Here is a 17807-nt window from a genome sequence, read left to right on the forward strand (position 1 = left end):
CTCTCTCTCTCTCTCTCTCTCTCTCTCTCTCTCCCTCTGTCTCTCTCTCTGTCTCTCTCTGTCTCTGTCGCCCCCTCTCTCTCTGCCTGTTGCCTGTGAATCAGAATGTAAATCTGTTACTGCTCTAACACCATGTCTGTCTGCTTCCTGCCATAATAACAATGGAATAACCTTCTACAACTGTAAGCAAGCCCCCATTTAAATGCTTGCTTGTCTAACAGTTGCCTTGGTCATGGTGTCTCTTCACAACAATAAAATAGTTACTAAGGCAGTGCTCCTGAGATACACACTCTTTCCTCCTGTTTTCCTTGGGATCACTTCCAAAGAGTTCATGCTCTTTCTTTTCTTTTCTTTCTTCCTTTTTTTCCCCCAGGGGTTGATGGTTGTCCTCTGAGGTTAGTACAGGTTGCAGTAAACATACAAGGAAATCCAGCTACCTTCCTCTTTACCATGAGAGAATAAATCAAAGATTGCCTGAGTTCTGATGTGCTAGGCTTTTTTGCAGTGGATTTCCTGTAGGCTTCGGGCAGAGCCTTTTAATACCTACCTTTCTCATTTGCATCTCATGGTGGCAATACCTAGGTTAAGGATCCACACAAGCACTACTAGAAGCCTATATTGCTTGCTCTCTGGACTTGGGAGAGCAGAATCCCTGGTTAGGGATCAGAACATTCTGGCCCAGGCAAGAGGCCAGAGTATCATGAAGCTTACATTTTGGGGATTTGAAAGGGTGGGGATGGCGAATGCTATCTCCCATCCCAGGCTCCTGAAGTCAGGTGCTATATGCTTCCCCTCCAGGTACAAAGCAGGCGAGAAGCTGGTCTAGGAGGTATGTGCCTGGGAGCCATCAATATTGTCTGATAACTATTGGAAGAGGTAACAGTCAACGTGGCCCCTCAGATCTCTTCTGATCCTGCCTCCTGAGGTCACATGTGGCACTCTCTCTATAGAGGGTGGTCAGTGCTAAATTTACCTGGGACAGACTGCAACTTACATGCAAATTGTCCTCCACCAGAGGGCACCTGTTTACAGGTAAAGCAAGCAATGGGGAGGTGTGAGCTTAGACTCATCACAACCCCACTACTCCTTCAGTACCCCCACACCCCCACCCCTGGTGGGTGAAGCAATGTGATTCAAATAAAGTCTAGTACACCGCTTCATGGTGTACCCTGGCCTCTTCTAGGCCTGTCCCTGCTTTGACGAAGAAAATGTGAGCTTGTCCAAGTTGTTCCCTGTTGTTACACTGTCCTGTATTCACTTGGTCTCTATCGGCCCTTTGACCCATCCCACCCACAAAACCCACAAAAACCCTCCAAACCCCACCAACGAAACAACAAAAAAACTAAAGCAGAGCAAAACAAAAGTCTCAACAACAAAAACAAAACTAAAACCCCAAATCCTAAACTCCTAAACCAGAAAGCACTCTCAAAACCAGTGAGGCAGCCAAACAGAGCGAACAATGTTGAGTTGGGTTTGGGCATGCGCACAGGGCTGTTAATTGGGCTGCGGGTTCCACAGGTTCCATCCAGTCAACGGCTACACTGCAAGTGGTGTCTCTTACTGCCTAGTACGATGGATCTCCTGGGGTGTTGTTGGATGGTTTTGTATTTTGTTCCACGGTCCCTCTGTGTGGCTCACATTGGTCCCAAACTCCTCAAGATCCCCCCACCTCCTGCCTAGGGAACTGGAATAAAATGCGTGTTGCCATCACGCTCAGGTCTGCTGGGATATTTTGGAGCAGGGAACAGAAGCAGTGACAGTCCTGTGCCTGTGGTTGGCGGGAGTAGGGCTCTGTGGACCCACAACCCTGGTGCAAAGTATGGCCAGGGAGGCTGCTGGCACATTTCAAAATCCTTGCATCCTCTTCTGGCCTGTGCAAGCCTCGGCAGCAAGGAATCGGGTTGATGCGGATTTGCCATGCTGCTGTGGGCATGCAGCGCTTTGATGTACAGGCACCGCTTCCAGCAGAAAGCGACAGACAGATAGACCTTGGCCTGTTTGTCTGGGATCATTCTTGGAGATTTACAACACTGGGGCCCAGGGCTGCAGGAATCCTAGGGCCCAAGCCTGGCATAGCGGGTTTTCACAGCTGTCCCAGTGACCCCAGTGATGCCAGTGTGGAAAAACAGCCTTCGCCTTCATACCATAACCGCTACCAATTGTGACTTGAGGCGCCCCTCGCCTGCCTCCCCACGCAAGGTAAGACTGGTAAGTCTAGGCTGGGCTGGTGCTTTTAAGTGCTGCCTTCAGCGAATCCAGTTCCTCCATGGCTCTCCTGCCCCTCCCTTCATCAGCAGATTCCAAGACCCCTACACCCTTTCCCAGCCCTGCTTCCCTGGCCTCAGAAACCAGGAGGGCCTTTCTGCAGTGCTGCGCACCACAGTGTAAGGTGTCCCCAGCTCTTATTTCAAGCTGAGACTCAGGGGAGAGGACTTTGCAGTCATAAACAAGCAAGCCTGCCTCCAAGGAGTAGTTGGCTTGGCTTTACTTTAATACTGGATGAAGGACTTTCTAGCTGAACACTGGGACTCGCTATCTGGTTGGGTTCTCCGAAAGCACAGATAAGCTTCTTTCAGGGGCTCAGTCACTCACTGGTCTGGTAATCTGTGTCAGGATGACTAAATTGCAGTTTCCGTGGCTGTTGCTGTATTCTACCAGCATGGGGCACTGTCTGCCAACAAAGATGAAGCTGTGAGAGAAAGATTTCTCCCTGGCTGAGGGGCTGAGGAGTTTTAGGACTTTTGGAGAATACATTTGCCGCAAAGGGGCCTCCTCTTTCCGTGGTGGAGAAGTTGGCAGCTCTTAAACAAGACTCACCCCACAAACGTTTTTTGTAGTTATTTCTAATACAGTCACCCCCTCCCTTTTACAAAGCATGTGTTCCCATGTACCCGCAGGTTCGAGTTATGTTAAGACTTCATTTGGGAAAGCTCCCTCATTAAAATAAAGGAAGAAGAAAAAAAGAGAGAAGAAAAAAGAAATACCTCTCTGGCCTGTAAAGCAAATTCTATAGGTCTAATTTTATTTTTATTATTTATTTATTTTTACTTATTTTTGGTTTTCTTCGAGGCAGGGTTTCTCAGTATCTTTGGAGCCTGTCTTGGAACTAGCTCCTGTAGGCCAGGCTAGCCTTGAAGTTTTTAATGTGTTAAGATACCAGATTCTTCCAAGAAAGTGAATTCTCTGTAGTCTGATTTCCAGGAGGCTCCAGGGCCTTAACTTGCTAGACAACAGGCTTCTGAGAGTGCGGAGCATCTCAAGGTCTCTAGAGCGCCGTCCTTAGGGATGGGACAGCACTGAAATGGGCCCTGAGGTAATCGGGTCAGAAAGCACCATCCTACCCACTACAGACAAAGGACTGTGGCCTGAACACACCGCCTCCTTATAGTCTGCTCCTCACAGGGACCTCGCCAGTTACAGGAAGGAAGATGATGATGAGCTTTCAGAACACGAGTCACTTTGATACCTTACATGACCAATTTTGGCTCTGAGCTTCTTCCAGAAAATCTTTCTTTGCCCCTTTTCCCAATTAGTCAATTTTCTCTGACGGCCAAGTGATCAACTACTTCCTCAGGCCAACAGGAAAGGCAATAAAATCACATCTACATGGGATTAACTATTAGTCAGTAGTCTGAAGGGAGTTTTCAAAGGACCATGCTAGGAAGTCACCTCTGTGGAGCCAGAAGGAAGCGAAGAGTCTACTAGCTGAAATGAAATCCTTCTGAGAAGCATAGATTTGACTGACCTTTCTTGGCCTTGCCCACTATTACTATCTATAAACAAAGTATAATGTATGAGCAAATTTGCTGAACATACATCATGTACTTATATTTCGAGCCCTCCTTTTCTGGTATCCCAGATAAATGACCCCACAGTCATAAGGTCACTTTAGTTGTATAGATGAAGAAATGGAGGCAGGGACATTAAATGACTGGCACAGAGTCACCCAATTAGAAAGCAGCCAAGGTTTTAATAACGCTTAAATCCAGACTCCGTGGCTGTAACACTAGGAATTCCCACTTGGGGTCTCTCAGCCACCTCTCTGTCGGGTGGAATGGGCAGGAATGTGCTTCAGTACTGCCCGTATCTCCAAACAAAAGAACGCCAGCCTCTATATGAGGATTTACATTTTCGTTCAGCTGGTTGAAAGATTTAGAATCTTTCCATTTTGCTATGACCTCATGGGATGCATCAGACAATGAGCTGGAGTACAGAAGGAAAATATTGAACCTCTTTCTACTGGGTTCGTAGCCTCAAAGTTTTGATTTTTGCACATATTTTACATTTGCTCGGGAGTCCATGCGTGTAATTTCTTTTAAAAAATCCACAAACTCTGGGAAGGCAAATATTCGAACATTTTCTTTGTATTCCAGAGATAAGATTTTTCATGACTGCTTGCTTTCTTTTCTATGTATATTCCTGTTGAAGAATGCAGAAGTAGTCTGGGTGTGTGGTACACACGAGAAATGAAGGTAGCAGGATCAAAAGTTTAAGGAACCTCCTGTGGCTACAACATTGTGCTCAAGGGCAGCCTGGACTGTGAGAGAGCCTTTCCCTAGAAGTCAATGAAGATGCAGGAGTCCTTTCTGGAGAGTGTCTTTTGTTTAGAAAGTGCTGTGTTGTATTTCTTTTGTATGTCTGGAGTTCTATGTACTGTATTATTTGGCTATGAGGGGCACATTTGTATTTTCTTCATGGGTTCAGTTCGGCACATTTAACAAGGGTCCCCTAAATCTCCATACTCTACTAGACATGTAAGATACAATTCATTTTGACTTTCACCCTAGAGAGCACCATACTTTAAATTGAATGAGTTGGGAAAGGTGATATCATTGTGCATGTCACAATATGAGAGGGGACTCTTATCTTCCCCTGCCAGAGCACTCCTGGAAGCTTTGTAAAAGAGGAATTATTTTGAGCTACACCCCAAGGGAGTGGCCAGATTAAGGAGGTAGGAAGGGGTGTTGGGAGGAGGGTGCCCATGAGTATGGGACACGTGCTGGAAGCACCTAACCTTTCTGTATTTCTGAAGTTTACACATGAGGGAAGCAGAGAGTTGTGAACACAAAACTGCACTAGGGCCTGACCTCGGAATGCCTGCTCACACGTGAAGCCACAGAGTATGGGTAGAGAGTCAACCACAACTGCATGGTAAGAATTACCAATTACAACAATGAGGCTGGTGCCAGTATAGAGGAAAGAGGCAGGAAGAGTCAAGGCATTGTCCTCATTCAGCTCTGAGGTCAATTTAGCGGTCTTGGCAAGGGATGGTATGGGCTGGGTCAAGAACAGTATGGAGGGAAGAAATTACAGATCTGAGGAAAATTGAAGAGTCTGCGTAAAGAACCCAGGAGGCTGGGTAGTGCCGATGAAAGAGAAATCATGGCAAACAGATCTGTGTTTCCTCTTGGGCAACAGGAAGAAGGTGGCTGAAGAAAACCAGTATGTGAGTCCTGGGTTTGGGAAGAGAAAGGAAGAAGCGTTGGCTGGGGTTAGCCGTGGGTATGAAGAGTGCGAAGTCCTACCCTGTGGAGATGGAAGGTTGGAAGGTGAGTGGGGGGGGGAGCTAGAAGCGAGCAAACACAGGAAAGACATTGAAGGTAGCTGTGCGGATGTTTGAGGTCACCCGGAGGGAAGATGTGGCCTGAGAAGGACTATGGCTCTAGGGCAGGGCCTACAGAGGACCAAGAAGAAGGAAATGGAGGAAAAGCTACGCATCAGCACCACATCTGAGGAGAGCAAAGGAATGAGATGGGAGACATAGTCAGAAGGGAACAACCTGCCTGAGAGAAAATCATGGGTCCCTAGCAATTACTGTCTTTTGTTTTCTTTAGTTGGTTTTCCAAGAAGGGTTTCTCTGTAGCTTTGGAGCCTGTCCTGGAACTCACTCTGTAGACCAGCCTGACCTGGAACTCACAGAGATCCGCCTGCCTCTGCCTCCCGAGTGCTGGGATTAAAGGTGTGCGCCACCACCACCCGGCAAATTATTGTCATTTTTAAAAGTAAGTAGAAGCAGTGTTTGGTGGGCGTGACATGCTCAATATGAATAGGGAAAGAATGAGAAGAAAGGAGAGGGAAAGAAAAGAGGGAAGTGGAGAGAGAATGGAGAGGGAAGACAAGAGGAGAGAGAGGATGAGAAGGAGACTTGATTAAGTAAGCCACTAATTGGAACATCAATAATTTGGAATTTGTCTGATTTTTTTTAAAGATATATTTATTATGTATACAACTTTCTGCCTCCATGTACACCCACATGCCAGAGGAGGGCGCCAGATCTCATTACAGATGGTTTGGAGCCACCATGTGAATTTGTCTGATTTTTAACTTCCGTGTTCTCCACCAGGAAACCCAATGGATGAGCTCTGAGTAACGGTGTAAAGCGCAGCATTCCTTCTGGCCGGCGCTTGTACAGACACCTTTCACCTGGATTCAGAACAGGCTCAAATTAGAAAGGGCAGACTGAGCCTGGGGCAGGGCCAATACAGCAAAGTGACACCTTTGAAAGTAGAGAAGGGGCTGTGGTCAGCAACTCTTGCGGCATAACCAGCTGCTGTGTGCTGTGGAGCAAAAGCTGAAGAGACAGAGCTCAGTCTTACTGTGTGGGCCTACTCTCAGGAAGCTTACTACCTAAGGGACAGACGCTGGCTCAGTAAAATGGGACACGCTGTCCTTTGTCAGCCCACCTCAGAGAAGCCTTGGGGGGAAGGGGTCCTCAGCCTCTCAGACCTCCCAGCTGCAGAGCGAAGAGGAGGTACTCACAAGGGAACAAAGGCCATTTCATGCTGTGGGTCAGTTTCTGGATAAGAGCCAGCTGGTTAGTGATGGCTGTCATGGAAGCTGAGAGGGAAAGATGCAAAGAGATTTTAAAAAGAACACACACACACAAAGAAAGAAAGAAGTAAGCGAAGAGAAGTACTAGTGAGGAGTGGGTCCTTGGGTCAGAGAACCAGTACCACCTGTAGCCAACAACGCCCCCCCCCAACTTCTCTGTGCAGCCTGGAGGGCATCATGTCCTCTCAGCCCAGGCCCAGTCTTCAATGTCCATAACAATGGCTGAGTCAAAGAAAGGTTCGCTTTGCCAAGACAGTTAATGCATTTTTGAAAAGATTCCCATTGAAAACAGTTGCTATAAAAGGTTTGGGAGCTTAAAGAATTAGCCTTCCATTATCGAGCTCTCCCACTGCTTAGTGAGTAGCATTTCCCAGCCACACAAAGAAAACAGACTCTTCTCACCCACTGTCAAGTACCTCAGGAGTACCCATTCATTCAAGAATAGTTGATACCCTCTCTCCAAATAATGGTATCTCTGTGTTAATACAATTCCCCAAGGACTTGTGCCAGGCAAGACCTTGTTAGCCGGTTCCCATCAGTACTTGAAATCATAAAGATGTGTTTCAAAACATCGCTTGTTCACAAGAAATTCTTAACCTTGTATGCTGGCCCTGGCAACCTGAGCACTGAATTCCCAAGTGCATTTAAAGCATTTCAATGCCCTGAATTGCTGTTTTGACTACCTAACCAGCTGCTAACATCTTGTAATGGGACAGAGAGTCCTTGTTTTGTGGAGACAGTACTTCACCTCTGATTGTCATTCTGGGTCCCAGACTACATTCAGGAGGAGAAAATGATGATCAGGAGCCCGCTTTTTCCTAATCCTGAGCCCATAAGTTGATAAGACCCACATGCTAAAAATGGTGCTTTTATCACTGTTTAAAAGATAAGACAAATAAGTAGAAAGTCATGTCCATGAGCCCCGATGGAGACGCGACTGAGTAGGTGGCATAAAACTTCAGTGTCAGGGCAAGCACAATGCCACCATCAGGAGGTGACTTTGCCCCGCCACATGTGTGGGCTACCCAGGACAAAGAGCAGGCAGGTGAGCCTCCGGAGCAGACCGGCTGCGGCCTCACAATTGCCCTAATACAGTGTTCTTCATCATGATGCTTTGTCTCCATAAGGAAACCGTTGGTGAAATGCAATTGAAATCCCGAGAGACACATATTAGGACCCACGCTGAAGACCTGTGAGGTCTATTTAGGGCAAATCACCTAGGCAAGATGATTCCAGATTCCAAGAAATGAGGGACGGAGGAAGATGTGCAAAGCAAAGTCCACGCATGTGGAGGCCGAGGAGAAGTGTGAAAAGAGCTAACTAAAGACTGTGGGACGCCCTGGAAAGGGAGGCTGTGTCAACCTGTTTGTGGCTGACCTATGCCTGAGAGTAGCTACGCAGTTCCGGGAGGCCTTCCTGAAATCCATAATCAGGTCCCGACTTCTGTCTGGTGTTCTTTCGTTGATTTTTTTAAATGATAGTTTTCCTGAGATATTATTCACATACCATATATTTTACCCACTTAAAAGTGTACAATTCAAAGATTTTTAGAATTATTTTCACAGAGTCTTACAACTTTCACCACAATCAACTTCAGAATGCTTCACCAGCTAGCCGGAGTTCTGAACTCTATATGGTAATTGGAGAAACTGGGTAATGGCAGTCTGGATGGTATTATAAGCTGGGAACTCTATGGATAGGGGAGGACAAACAGGACTCTTGTATCTAAGAGAAAGAGGCTACAAAACTATCTGGAGCTTAAAGATCTACAAAAAAGGGGGGAGGGGAGTTTGGGCTTTTGTTTCTATTAATGACAAACCACTGGTCTCGACTGCAGCAAAAAGGCCTTAGGTAAAAGATGGGAATTTTGAAATAACAACTTCCTGGCAATGTTTGTGAGTTCCTGGGTTACACTGTTATTGGGAATAAGACTGCTGAAAATACAGGGTGAGTTTTGAAAAATGGGTGCCTCAAGGGGTGAGTGAACCAATAAGGTTTCCCATGAGGGTTGCCAATGTCTGCTCTTTCTGTCAAATGCAGTAGCCCTGCTGCGCCTTCATAGCTGTGAAGAAACTTCATTCCTAACGTGATGGGTGAGTGACAACCCTTTGGTAGGGGGAGAGTTGTACCAAATAATCATTTCCTATTCCTACTCATGGTGGGAAACCAGAAACAAGAGTAGGGCATCAGAGAAAGCATTCTCCCTGACCAGGGGAATAACTTCCCTCAGTAAGGTATCAGTTGTCTCTAGAAAGAAAGGCAGAATCAAATCCCAGTGCCATTACCATTGATTCTACTGCATGGACTGGCTTTTTGGGGTCCTAGTCTGTTTGGATGCTCACCTTCCTAGGCCTGGATGGAGGGGGGAGGACCTTGGACTTTCCACAGGGCAGGGAACCCTGCCCTCTCTTAGGGCTGGAGGGGGAGAGGGGAGAGTGAGTAGGGGAGGAGGAGGGAAATGGGAGGAGGGAAAGAGGGGGAAATTTTGAATGGTATTATTTATAAAGCAAAAAAATAAAAGAAAATGATTGAAAAAATAAGAAAAGTGGAGGTTCTAGACAGAGGGTTACTTGGCAATGTCTGGAGAGTTTTTTGTCATCTTGTGGGAGAGGTATATCTCTGCCGAATATCCTCCTGCCTCTTCAACAACAGAGAGACAACAAGCCTTGTTGGACTACAGTGCTGAGGTTGAGAAACCTTGAACTTCAGCCTGTCCATTGGTGTACTTTTCATGTCCCCTGAAATGTGTCTGGGAGAAAAAGCAAAGGCTGTATTTGAAGTGAGCATAAAGAAAGCCCCATGATGTTCCTAACGTGGTAAGGATAGGCTATGTTCTTAATTGCCTGGCCTAGGAAATCTTAGCTTTGAGAAGTATTTAGTAGAGGAGGGACAGTTTCCAAGTGACCTTCACTGTCTTTGTCAGCAGAGGGAGCCTCGTTTTGTCTGCGCGGACATATAGAATAGAATGGAGTGAGAAATAGCCTACATGAATGTTGAGTTGATATGGTAATGCTCAGCAGTTCATCTCCCTTAACTTGAAATTACTCCATAACCTTAGCAGCACACAACTAATATCTCTATTGGCTTAGAAATCCTAGGTCTCTAACAATGGCAGGTGGATTATTTGAAATGTCCGAGAATGAATTCTTTTAAGCATTCACAGGCTCTATCCAGTATCAAATCCACCAATATGTTAATTAACTAGATGATGGATTTATTGGGATGGTACCCTGAGGGCTTCCAATACACCCTGCTTTGTCCCACTGGTGCAGGAGGTCAGTTCTTTGACCTGGTGGAAGCGAGAGTGGTGGCAAACTGCCTTTTTTTCATTTAATGAGGAGCAAAGTCTGCCAGAATGACCTCTAACACTTTTCCCCTGCTGCTAAAGTTTTCAGCTTAGCAGCTTGTAAGTGTGGCTTTTAGAGGCTTGGCATCTCCACCCTTCAGCTTGAAGTCTCCCCTCAGCGATTGTGCCAAGTGCTCTGAGCATTCCAGTTAGCTGGAATGGTTTCTAGAATGATTGAAAAAGAATCTGTAATTCAGAATCATCACTAATTCATACTGGATTTTGCCCCCAAAGAGTCCAAATTCCTGTGGGTTCATTGGGTTTAAGACCCAATATTTAAGAATAAACCCAAAGTACATATTTTTGAGTTGTTGATGCTTAAAAACTGAAAGCAGAAAACTCTGCTGAGCCTCTATTTCCTCCCTTGTAAAATGGAATCTAAATCATTTCCTTCTGTTTTATTAATTATACTGCTTCTAAAGATAATGAGGATATTGACATATTCTCTTAGCCACAGTTTCTCGCTCCATCCCCTCTCCTCTCCTTCCTTTCCTCCTTTACTCCTTCTCCTTCCCTTTCTGCCTCCCCCCCTCCTTTTTTTGGCTTGGAGTTTTCAGGATTGAAGTCTTTTATTTTTATACTTAAACTGTGATGGTTGCACCTTTAAAACTTTTTGACCACATTTTAGAATTTTCTGTTTATTGCCAAGGGCTTCCTTTGATGAGATAGTAAGTGTAACCTCTTTAAATCTTAATCCTCCCTTTCCTTTAGATCAATAAAGTTTTTCCTGACAGGAGGATTTCTGTCCCCAAATATGGACCTTTGTGGATCTTCCTTTTTTTTGTTTTTTTTTTTAAATCAGGTCTGAACTGATGTCAGCTGAAGCCATCTTAACTGGTATTAGCAAATATCAACATTCCCAAGGACTAATCATTTTTTTTTAACAAACCACAAAAAAGCTGATTTTTCTGATAGTTGGCTCAACATATTTCTGAGAAGAGCTGGAAAATGAAGTCGGTGGGGAAAGCTGATGAAAACCTTTCATGGCTGAGATCTGAAAGTAGGTTACCTGGATACAGTAGTCATGGGTGTGCACAACACTGACTATAGGGCTGAACTGAGCAGAAAAACCATGTGGCTGGATAGTGTGCTGGTGCCCCACTTGGTGAACTCCATGGGAATCACAGTCCTCAAGACAGGAAAGCAGAGTTCCAGGCTAATAGCACCAAAGGCTGATGTGAAAATTTGCTAACTTGTGACTTGAGAAAGGATGTTGAATTCAATCGACTGGACTTAGCCTGGGCACAAATACGGGTCCTGTCCTTTTTCCTGACTCCCTGGCCAGCAGGTAACAAAATGCCTTTCATCAAAGGCTAGGAAGAAAAACAAGCAGAGAATCCCTGCCTCGGTAGCACAGCACAATGAATATTCTGTGCATGGATCCCAATGGTCAAGTCTTCCAATGCTCCGACGAGCACCCACAATACACACTTGCCCCCCTTCCCCAGCGAAATGAATAGTAAGGATAATACGCCAGGTGTGGCTCAGCTGAAGAAGGCCTATTTCAGGGTTTGAACCAGGGCTTCCAATTTCTTAAAATCTGGAGATGGAATTGCTCTTCCTCCCCAAAGCATAGCTTCCATCTGAAGACAGAAGGGAATTCCCCTTACAACCAAGAGAAATTTGTGGTTTGAGGTTCTTAAGGTAATTGTAGTCTACAAATTCCTTCTTTACTACTTGTATGTCTATTGCTTTAAGGACTTGCGTCTAACAGCAAATTGTAAGTTTTGTTCCCCAAATCTAGACAAACAGCTCAAATCTGTTGTGAAGACATGTGCCCTGCTGGTTGGGAGAAGTCTACGCCATCCTCTATGACAGCAGAAACTACTCAAAGCTTAGGGAGAAGCAATAGCGAGCAAATGGGCGACACTAGTCCCAAAGCACACGTCTATTTGATTTGAGACTATAATGCATACTGTACTTAGGAGACAGGGCCAGAACTTCACACTGGAAGAAAAAATGAGGACAGCCTATACCATGTAAAGTCTGAAAGGATGGCATCTGGCTGATGTAGAATGAGACTGGCCCAGGCAGTTGACCAGCTATTTGGTTGCACTTTGCAAAAAGAAGTGCGAACAGCACAGAAAAAGTGCAGGAAAGAGAAAAATCCAAATCCACTCTGGTTCTATGATTCGGGACCAGTTAAAACTGTTACCCTATTCACGGAGGTTCTGGTAATAAAAGAACAGTCTTACAACTGCTTTTCCTCCTGTTCATGTTCACAGTATCAGCTGGATACATACTAATTGCAAAAAAAGCGACAGAAAGAGCTTTCAGTTTTAAAGCAGGCCTGCTCTAAACAGTCTCTCGCCAGCACCGTTTCAGACCCAAGTACGACGTGCCACCTAGCAGGTCTATTTTAGACACTTGCTCACAGCGCCTCATTTCTGTGGGTGGCTTTATGTTGTCATGGAAGAGCAAGTCACTGTTCTCTCCTTCCAAGGGCATTGCTTCCAGCCATCAAGAAGTGGCTTAGCCAGGGCTTCGCAGCCCTCAGGGTGGTTGTCATTGTGGCTCAGGTGATTCTTTGTTGGGGGTGGAGCTATCTTGCATCATAAGATGTTCAACTAGCCATCTTCTGGTAGTGGTGGTTGCAGGACGGGGGGGGGGGTACACAATCATCCTCATTTGAGAACGACTGAGCTAATCCAACAAAGACTTTCTCTTTCTTGTGGTCTAAATTCATATGATGTTGATTTTCATCTGATTCTTAGTTACCTGCAACACTTGACTCACAGGATTTGCAAATCATTAAGGACAATGTTCTTATTGCCCTGCCTAAGGGCAGCCATTTCCAGTTAACTCTGAGGTACTAGAAGAGAAGAGGAAGTACTTCTTTTGGGGGCAGAAAGGGACCTGCTATGAAGCCCAGGCTGGCCTTCAGCTTACAACCCTCTAGCCTCTGCCACCAGAGGGGTGGAACTACAGGCATGGGCTTCAGTGCCAACCAAAGGCACTTTGGTTTTCTTTTACAATCCTTTGTTTTTAAGATGTGGGAAGTCCAAGAAGAATGACTAGAAACGAAAGAGGCCTTATGTACTTGAAACTCACCTCTCTGTACCCTCCCTAGTCCTTTGCCACGAAAAAGGCGCAGAGGGAAAAGTGACTTGCTAGAGACCATACACTCACTGAATCCTCCTTCTCTGGGGCACAAGGCAATATTTCCCAACATGCCTGAAGGGCTTAGGTCTCTAAACAGTAATAAATTAGAGAGTCTTTACAAGCCAGGGTTTAGGCCAGTCATGCCCCTTGAGAAATGTAAATTTTACAAATGACAGAATACTGCAACCAATTAGTGCAAACAAACGTTTATTATGAAATCTTCATCCTACCCTTTATTAGGTATTACATCATCAAAGCACTTTGTGGCAATGAAAATAGCTTTTACCCCTCTGATTCACCCAATATTCCATTAAAGCTGCAAAAAAATGTGCAATCTGCTTGAAAAATAGGTTGCTCTTATTTACTCATTTGTGAAAAGTCAAAAATTAAAAAAGAAAATGATTCTAGCTAATTTGCCTTTCTGCCTCCCACCTACACCCCAAAATAATTAACAAAGATAATTTGTTTTAGATGACTTTTTAAAAAACCAATGCACCTTTCCTCATGTCCTAATCATAAAAATGTTTTAAAGCCCTTATTTACTTTCTCGGAAAAAAGGTGGCCAGCCGTTGTTTTTTATTTGGGAGCATGTGTATTTCCTGGGAGTTCACTTTCTTTAACTTTATGCTCCGGTTTTTGATGGATTTCCTAAGGGGCTCGGCATTTCCCAGGGAATCTTCTCCTTGGCTGTTGATGTCATAACCCTGAAGCACAGAGTCTTCTCTTTTGAAGGAGAAGTTTTTGGTGGATACCCCCGAGAGGCCTTTAATCTTGCCACAGAAGATGGTAGGCACAGTGTCTTCAACAGAGACAATGACCTTCGCTGCCTGGGGCTCACTTACAATCTCAATGTTATTTTCAGCCTTCACCTCACTGCCAGGGTGGCTGGACTGGCTGACCAATTCAGTGCCATTGCTGCCGTTGATGTGGTTATCCATCATGGCCGAGGCCTCGCGAGACTTGGCAGGGGCAAAGGTCATGTCCATACTGCTAGGAAGTTTCTCCAGCGCAGTGTGACCCTGGCTGTCTGCCGACATGCTGCTGCTGTCATACAGTGTCTCTGGGGGAGCCTCGGCCTTTAGGTGGGCTGCCAGGGACAGGTCTAGGGCTGCATCCTCTTGGAAGACAGAGGGGCTAGCTTGGGTAGCCTTGAGCCAGGGTACTGACTTCATGGAGAGATTCAGTGCCTCGTTCTCACTCCCCATCTTGATGACTGTGTGGCGGCTGACCTGGAAATACTCTTTTGGCTGGAGGATGTCTAGGGACTTCAGTTCATCCTTTTCCAGGGTGGTCTGGGTGCCTTTGAAGGAGTGCAGGCTGAAGGAAGATGGTGGCTTGGGGAAACTGGGGCTGAACTTGGATTCAGAACTCTGAGGCACTGGGACAGGGATGGGAATGGGCACTGGCACTGGCAAGGGGACAGTCACAGGATAGGGCACCAAGAGGGTAGCTGGTGGGACCAGGGGAGACAAGGGAGAGTTAAAGGGCTGCGGAGGCACTGGAGCATAGCCAGGAGGAGGTTGGCAAGGTGGAGGGCCCAGAGAGCCTTGGGTGGGGAATAAATTCTGGAGCACAGCTTCAAATGGCAGTGTGGGCTCCTGCGGCTGGCTTGGGATCCGCAGGTCCAGGAGCTGAGGCTGGGCCTCAGAGTCCTTGGCCCCCTGGAAGAGGTTGTTGTGGATAGCATTGGAGGAGCATGGGGCCTCCTGTGGCAGGACCAGGGGGGAGTTGAGGTGCTGAAAAACATGCTGCTCTAACACCACTGGCAGCTGTACAGGGCCTTGTGTCGTCATCACGTAGGTGGCATTGCCGTTGGGGTTGAGCTCCTGGGCAGAGCTTCCCTCCACCTGCATGTGAATGGGCATCACCACCGGGCTTTCCCCGAGGCACAGGGGCTGCAGCACAGTGGCTGCTACCTTCAGAGCCATGCCACTCTGAGACTCAGCTGGGGGGTTCAGAATGGATGGGGTCGGCACGGTCACCAGGGCCTTCTTGACCAGGTCAGTGGAGTTGATGTTCCAAGCCACGGTAGTTATCAGCTGGGCCATGCCATTCTCTAGTCTGTTGTTGGCCAGAGTGGGAGAAGAATCAGTCATGTCCATAGAGAGGTTCTGGGACTGCAGGTCGTCCATCACTTGGCTCTGGTGCCACGTGGCCTGCAACACAGAACACACAATAAGAATCTTTCTTAAGAGACTATTTTTAACTGCCTCGCAAGATCTCTCCAGTCTCAAAATAGTTTTCATAGCTTAGTTAACTGGGCAGCACAACCCAGCTCGCTATGTATACATACTCATTATAGATATTTCCTAATATACACAAGCACACCCATATGATCAGCTGTGCTTATGAAGACCCAATTTAACAGGCGATTAAGTTATAAACACACATGATGTAATCTCTAAATAGCCAAGTGATGTTAAACAGGATATTTTTAAGCCTAATACTCAGCTTATATTTTGATCTTTCAACAAAAACAAAGTTTCATTCCACATTGCTCTGTCAGACAGTTAAATGTAGAGATCTGAGCTAGTTCAAAGTTGGAAAGGCAGCAGACTTACTTTCCCTTAAAGAAAAACAAAACCTTGTCTCATTTGAATAGTCTTTGGCTATAGAATGGCACATTGAAAAAAAAAACTCTTTGTAGATGTAATTATGAGATTGTTTTGAAATTATGGAAAATTTCAGAAAGCATTTCAAGAACTCTGTGGCAAAAATTCTTCCAATAGGTTTGGAGATTGAGAGAGCAGTGTGTTTACCCAAGGCTCATTATAGTTGTCTTACTGTCTCCCGCTAGCCAATCACATTCCCTTTGCTCTGATCCTGGGAAACCCCGCTCCTCAGAGCAAAGGGAAGATGGAATGGTTTTCATGCATGGTCATCAAGCCCATTAGGCTCACGTGTCCATCTTTGTGACCCCTGCCCTCCCCCAGCATCTAATTACCAAGAAAAAGGAGAGCTGATGGGTCCAGGTCTAGGAGAAATGAAGGATCTGTTGGAAACAAAAACTGTCCAAGGTGAAAGCCATGGTCTTGATGCCCTACATGCTTCCTGAACACTGACAGCCACTTCCTAGGGGGCCAAAGAAGCCCAGAGAGGATGCTTCCTGGAGGAAGCAGGGCTGCAGCTGCAGTATGGCTCTCCATGGAAACGCGTCCATATTTAGCCTTGTTACCATGGAGAAGGCAGGCACCATGTCTAACTCAGGGATCTGTGCAGCCCTGGAGTGTGGTTGGGCTTAATAATAATTCAATAATCCTCAATTTCACTGGAAAAGCCTGAGGCAAAACCGATTCTTGACCTCACCTGTCTTTCCTATGTAGACTTCTGTTGTAAGAAGGCCACTAGTTAGTTCCCAGCTGCTTAGCCCCAAAATAACCACACAGAAACTGTACTAATTAAATCACTGCTTGGCCCATTAGCTCTAACTTCTTATTGGCTAACTCTTACTCTTAATTTAACCCGTTTTTCTTAATCCGTGTATCGCCGTGAGGCAGTGGCTTATTATTGGGGAATTATTGGCTTATTATTATTGGGGAAAGTCTGGGCATCTGTGTCTGGAGGGGCTACATGACTTCTCTCTGACTCTGTCTTCCTTCTACCTTGCTATAGGCCAAGCCAGTTTCTTTATTCATTAACAAATAAAAGCAACACATAGAAGAACCCTCTACACCAGGCTTTAGTCCTGTGGTCATTCATGCCCTTATCCTCTCACCCCTAAACTGCCATCACAATCTATCAAACACATCTCGGTGTTTTAAATGCAGTCTTACTATAGGAATACAGTCTTAACAAATGAACAATTCCAAGACATTTTCAAGCCATCAAAATATGTCAAATGCACAGAATAAGGAGTTGCTTTGAGGAAAGAGGGGGTGGGGAAAGTACAAACAGCTCTGTAGCGTATAACTGGTGTGTCATGCTTTTGGCAAGAAACATTGCAGTAATTCCAAGGGAGGACCGTAAAGCCCGTGTCCCTGTGGGCAATCTGCCCTCTGGAAACTACAAGTTGACCCAGTACCTTGGCAAGAAATCTCCTAAGGACAGTTGGGAGGCAGCCTGCTTCTAGAAAGGCTGAGGGCACTTACCCTAGCCAAAGGGCTTAGTTCTTCTTGAGAAGACAGAACCTTAATTCAGCCCAGAAAACGTCATATTTTCAAAATGACAATCATTCTCACATGCATACATTCATTTACTTATGTAACTCATTTATTTTGTGTATGCTTACTGCATTCTGAGGATTAGCGTTTAAGCTGTGAGTAAGAGATGAGGCTTCCATTTTCATGAAGCTTATAATCTAGAGAAGCTGTACGTTTTCCATCAGACAAGATCTGTAGCATGTTGTGTTGTAGGGGGAAACAACACACCAGAGGAGGCAGCAGCAACAGCTGGCTAAATGTTTATTGCAGAGGCACACAATCCTGTGCAAGCTGTAGTAATCGAAGATTTCCTCCACAAAGGTCCAACTGGTCCCTCACACTTGTAGTGATGAGGCGAGCAGGCCTGCTTTTTATCCCACCCGGCTCCT

At 45.8% G+C, this 17807-nt stretch overlaps 1 protein-coding gene across 3 annotated transcripts in view; it reads right to left on the reverse strand.

The window, feature by feature from the left end:
• Nucleotides 1–13527: 13527 nt before the first annotated feature.
• Nucleotides 13528–17807, reverse strand: part of LOC121444532 (retinoic acid-induced protein 2-like) — a 65173-nt gene continuing 60893 nt past the window's right edge. For all 3 annotated transcript variants that reach the window (XM_041646352.1, XM_041646354.1, XM_041646351.1), the window contains one exon: nucleotides 13528–15435. In XM_041646352.1, the coding sequence (XP_041502286.1) occupies nucleotides 13819–15411 (1593 nt within the window). In that variant the 5' untranslated portion in view covers nucleotides 15412–15435 and the 3' untranslated portion in view covers nucleotides 13528–13818. The remainder of the gene's footprint in view (nucleotides 15436–17807) is intronic.

The sequence above is a fragment of the Microtus oregoni genome, unplaced genomic scaffold, assembly GCF_018167655.1.
Source record: "Microtus oregoni isolate MIOR12 unplaced genomic scaffold, Mior012 000130F_ref0000022, whole genome shotgun sequence".
Lineage (NCBI taxonomy): Eukaryota > Metazoa > Chordata > Mammalia > Rodentia > Cricetidae > Microtus > Microtus oregoni.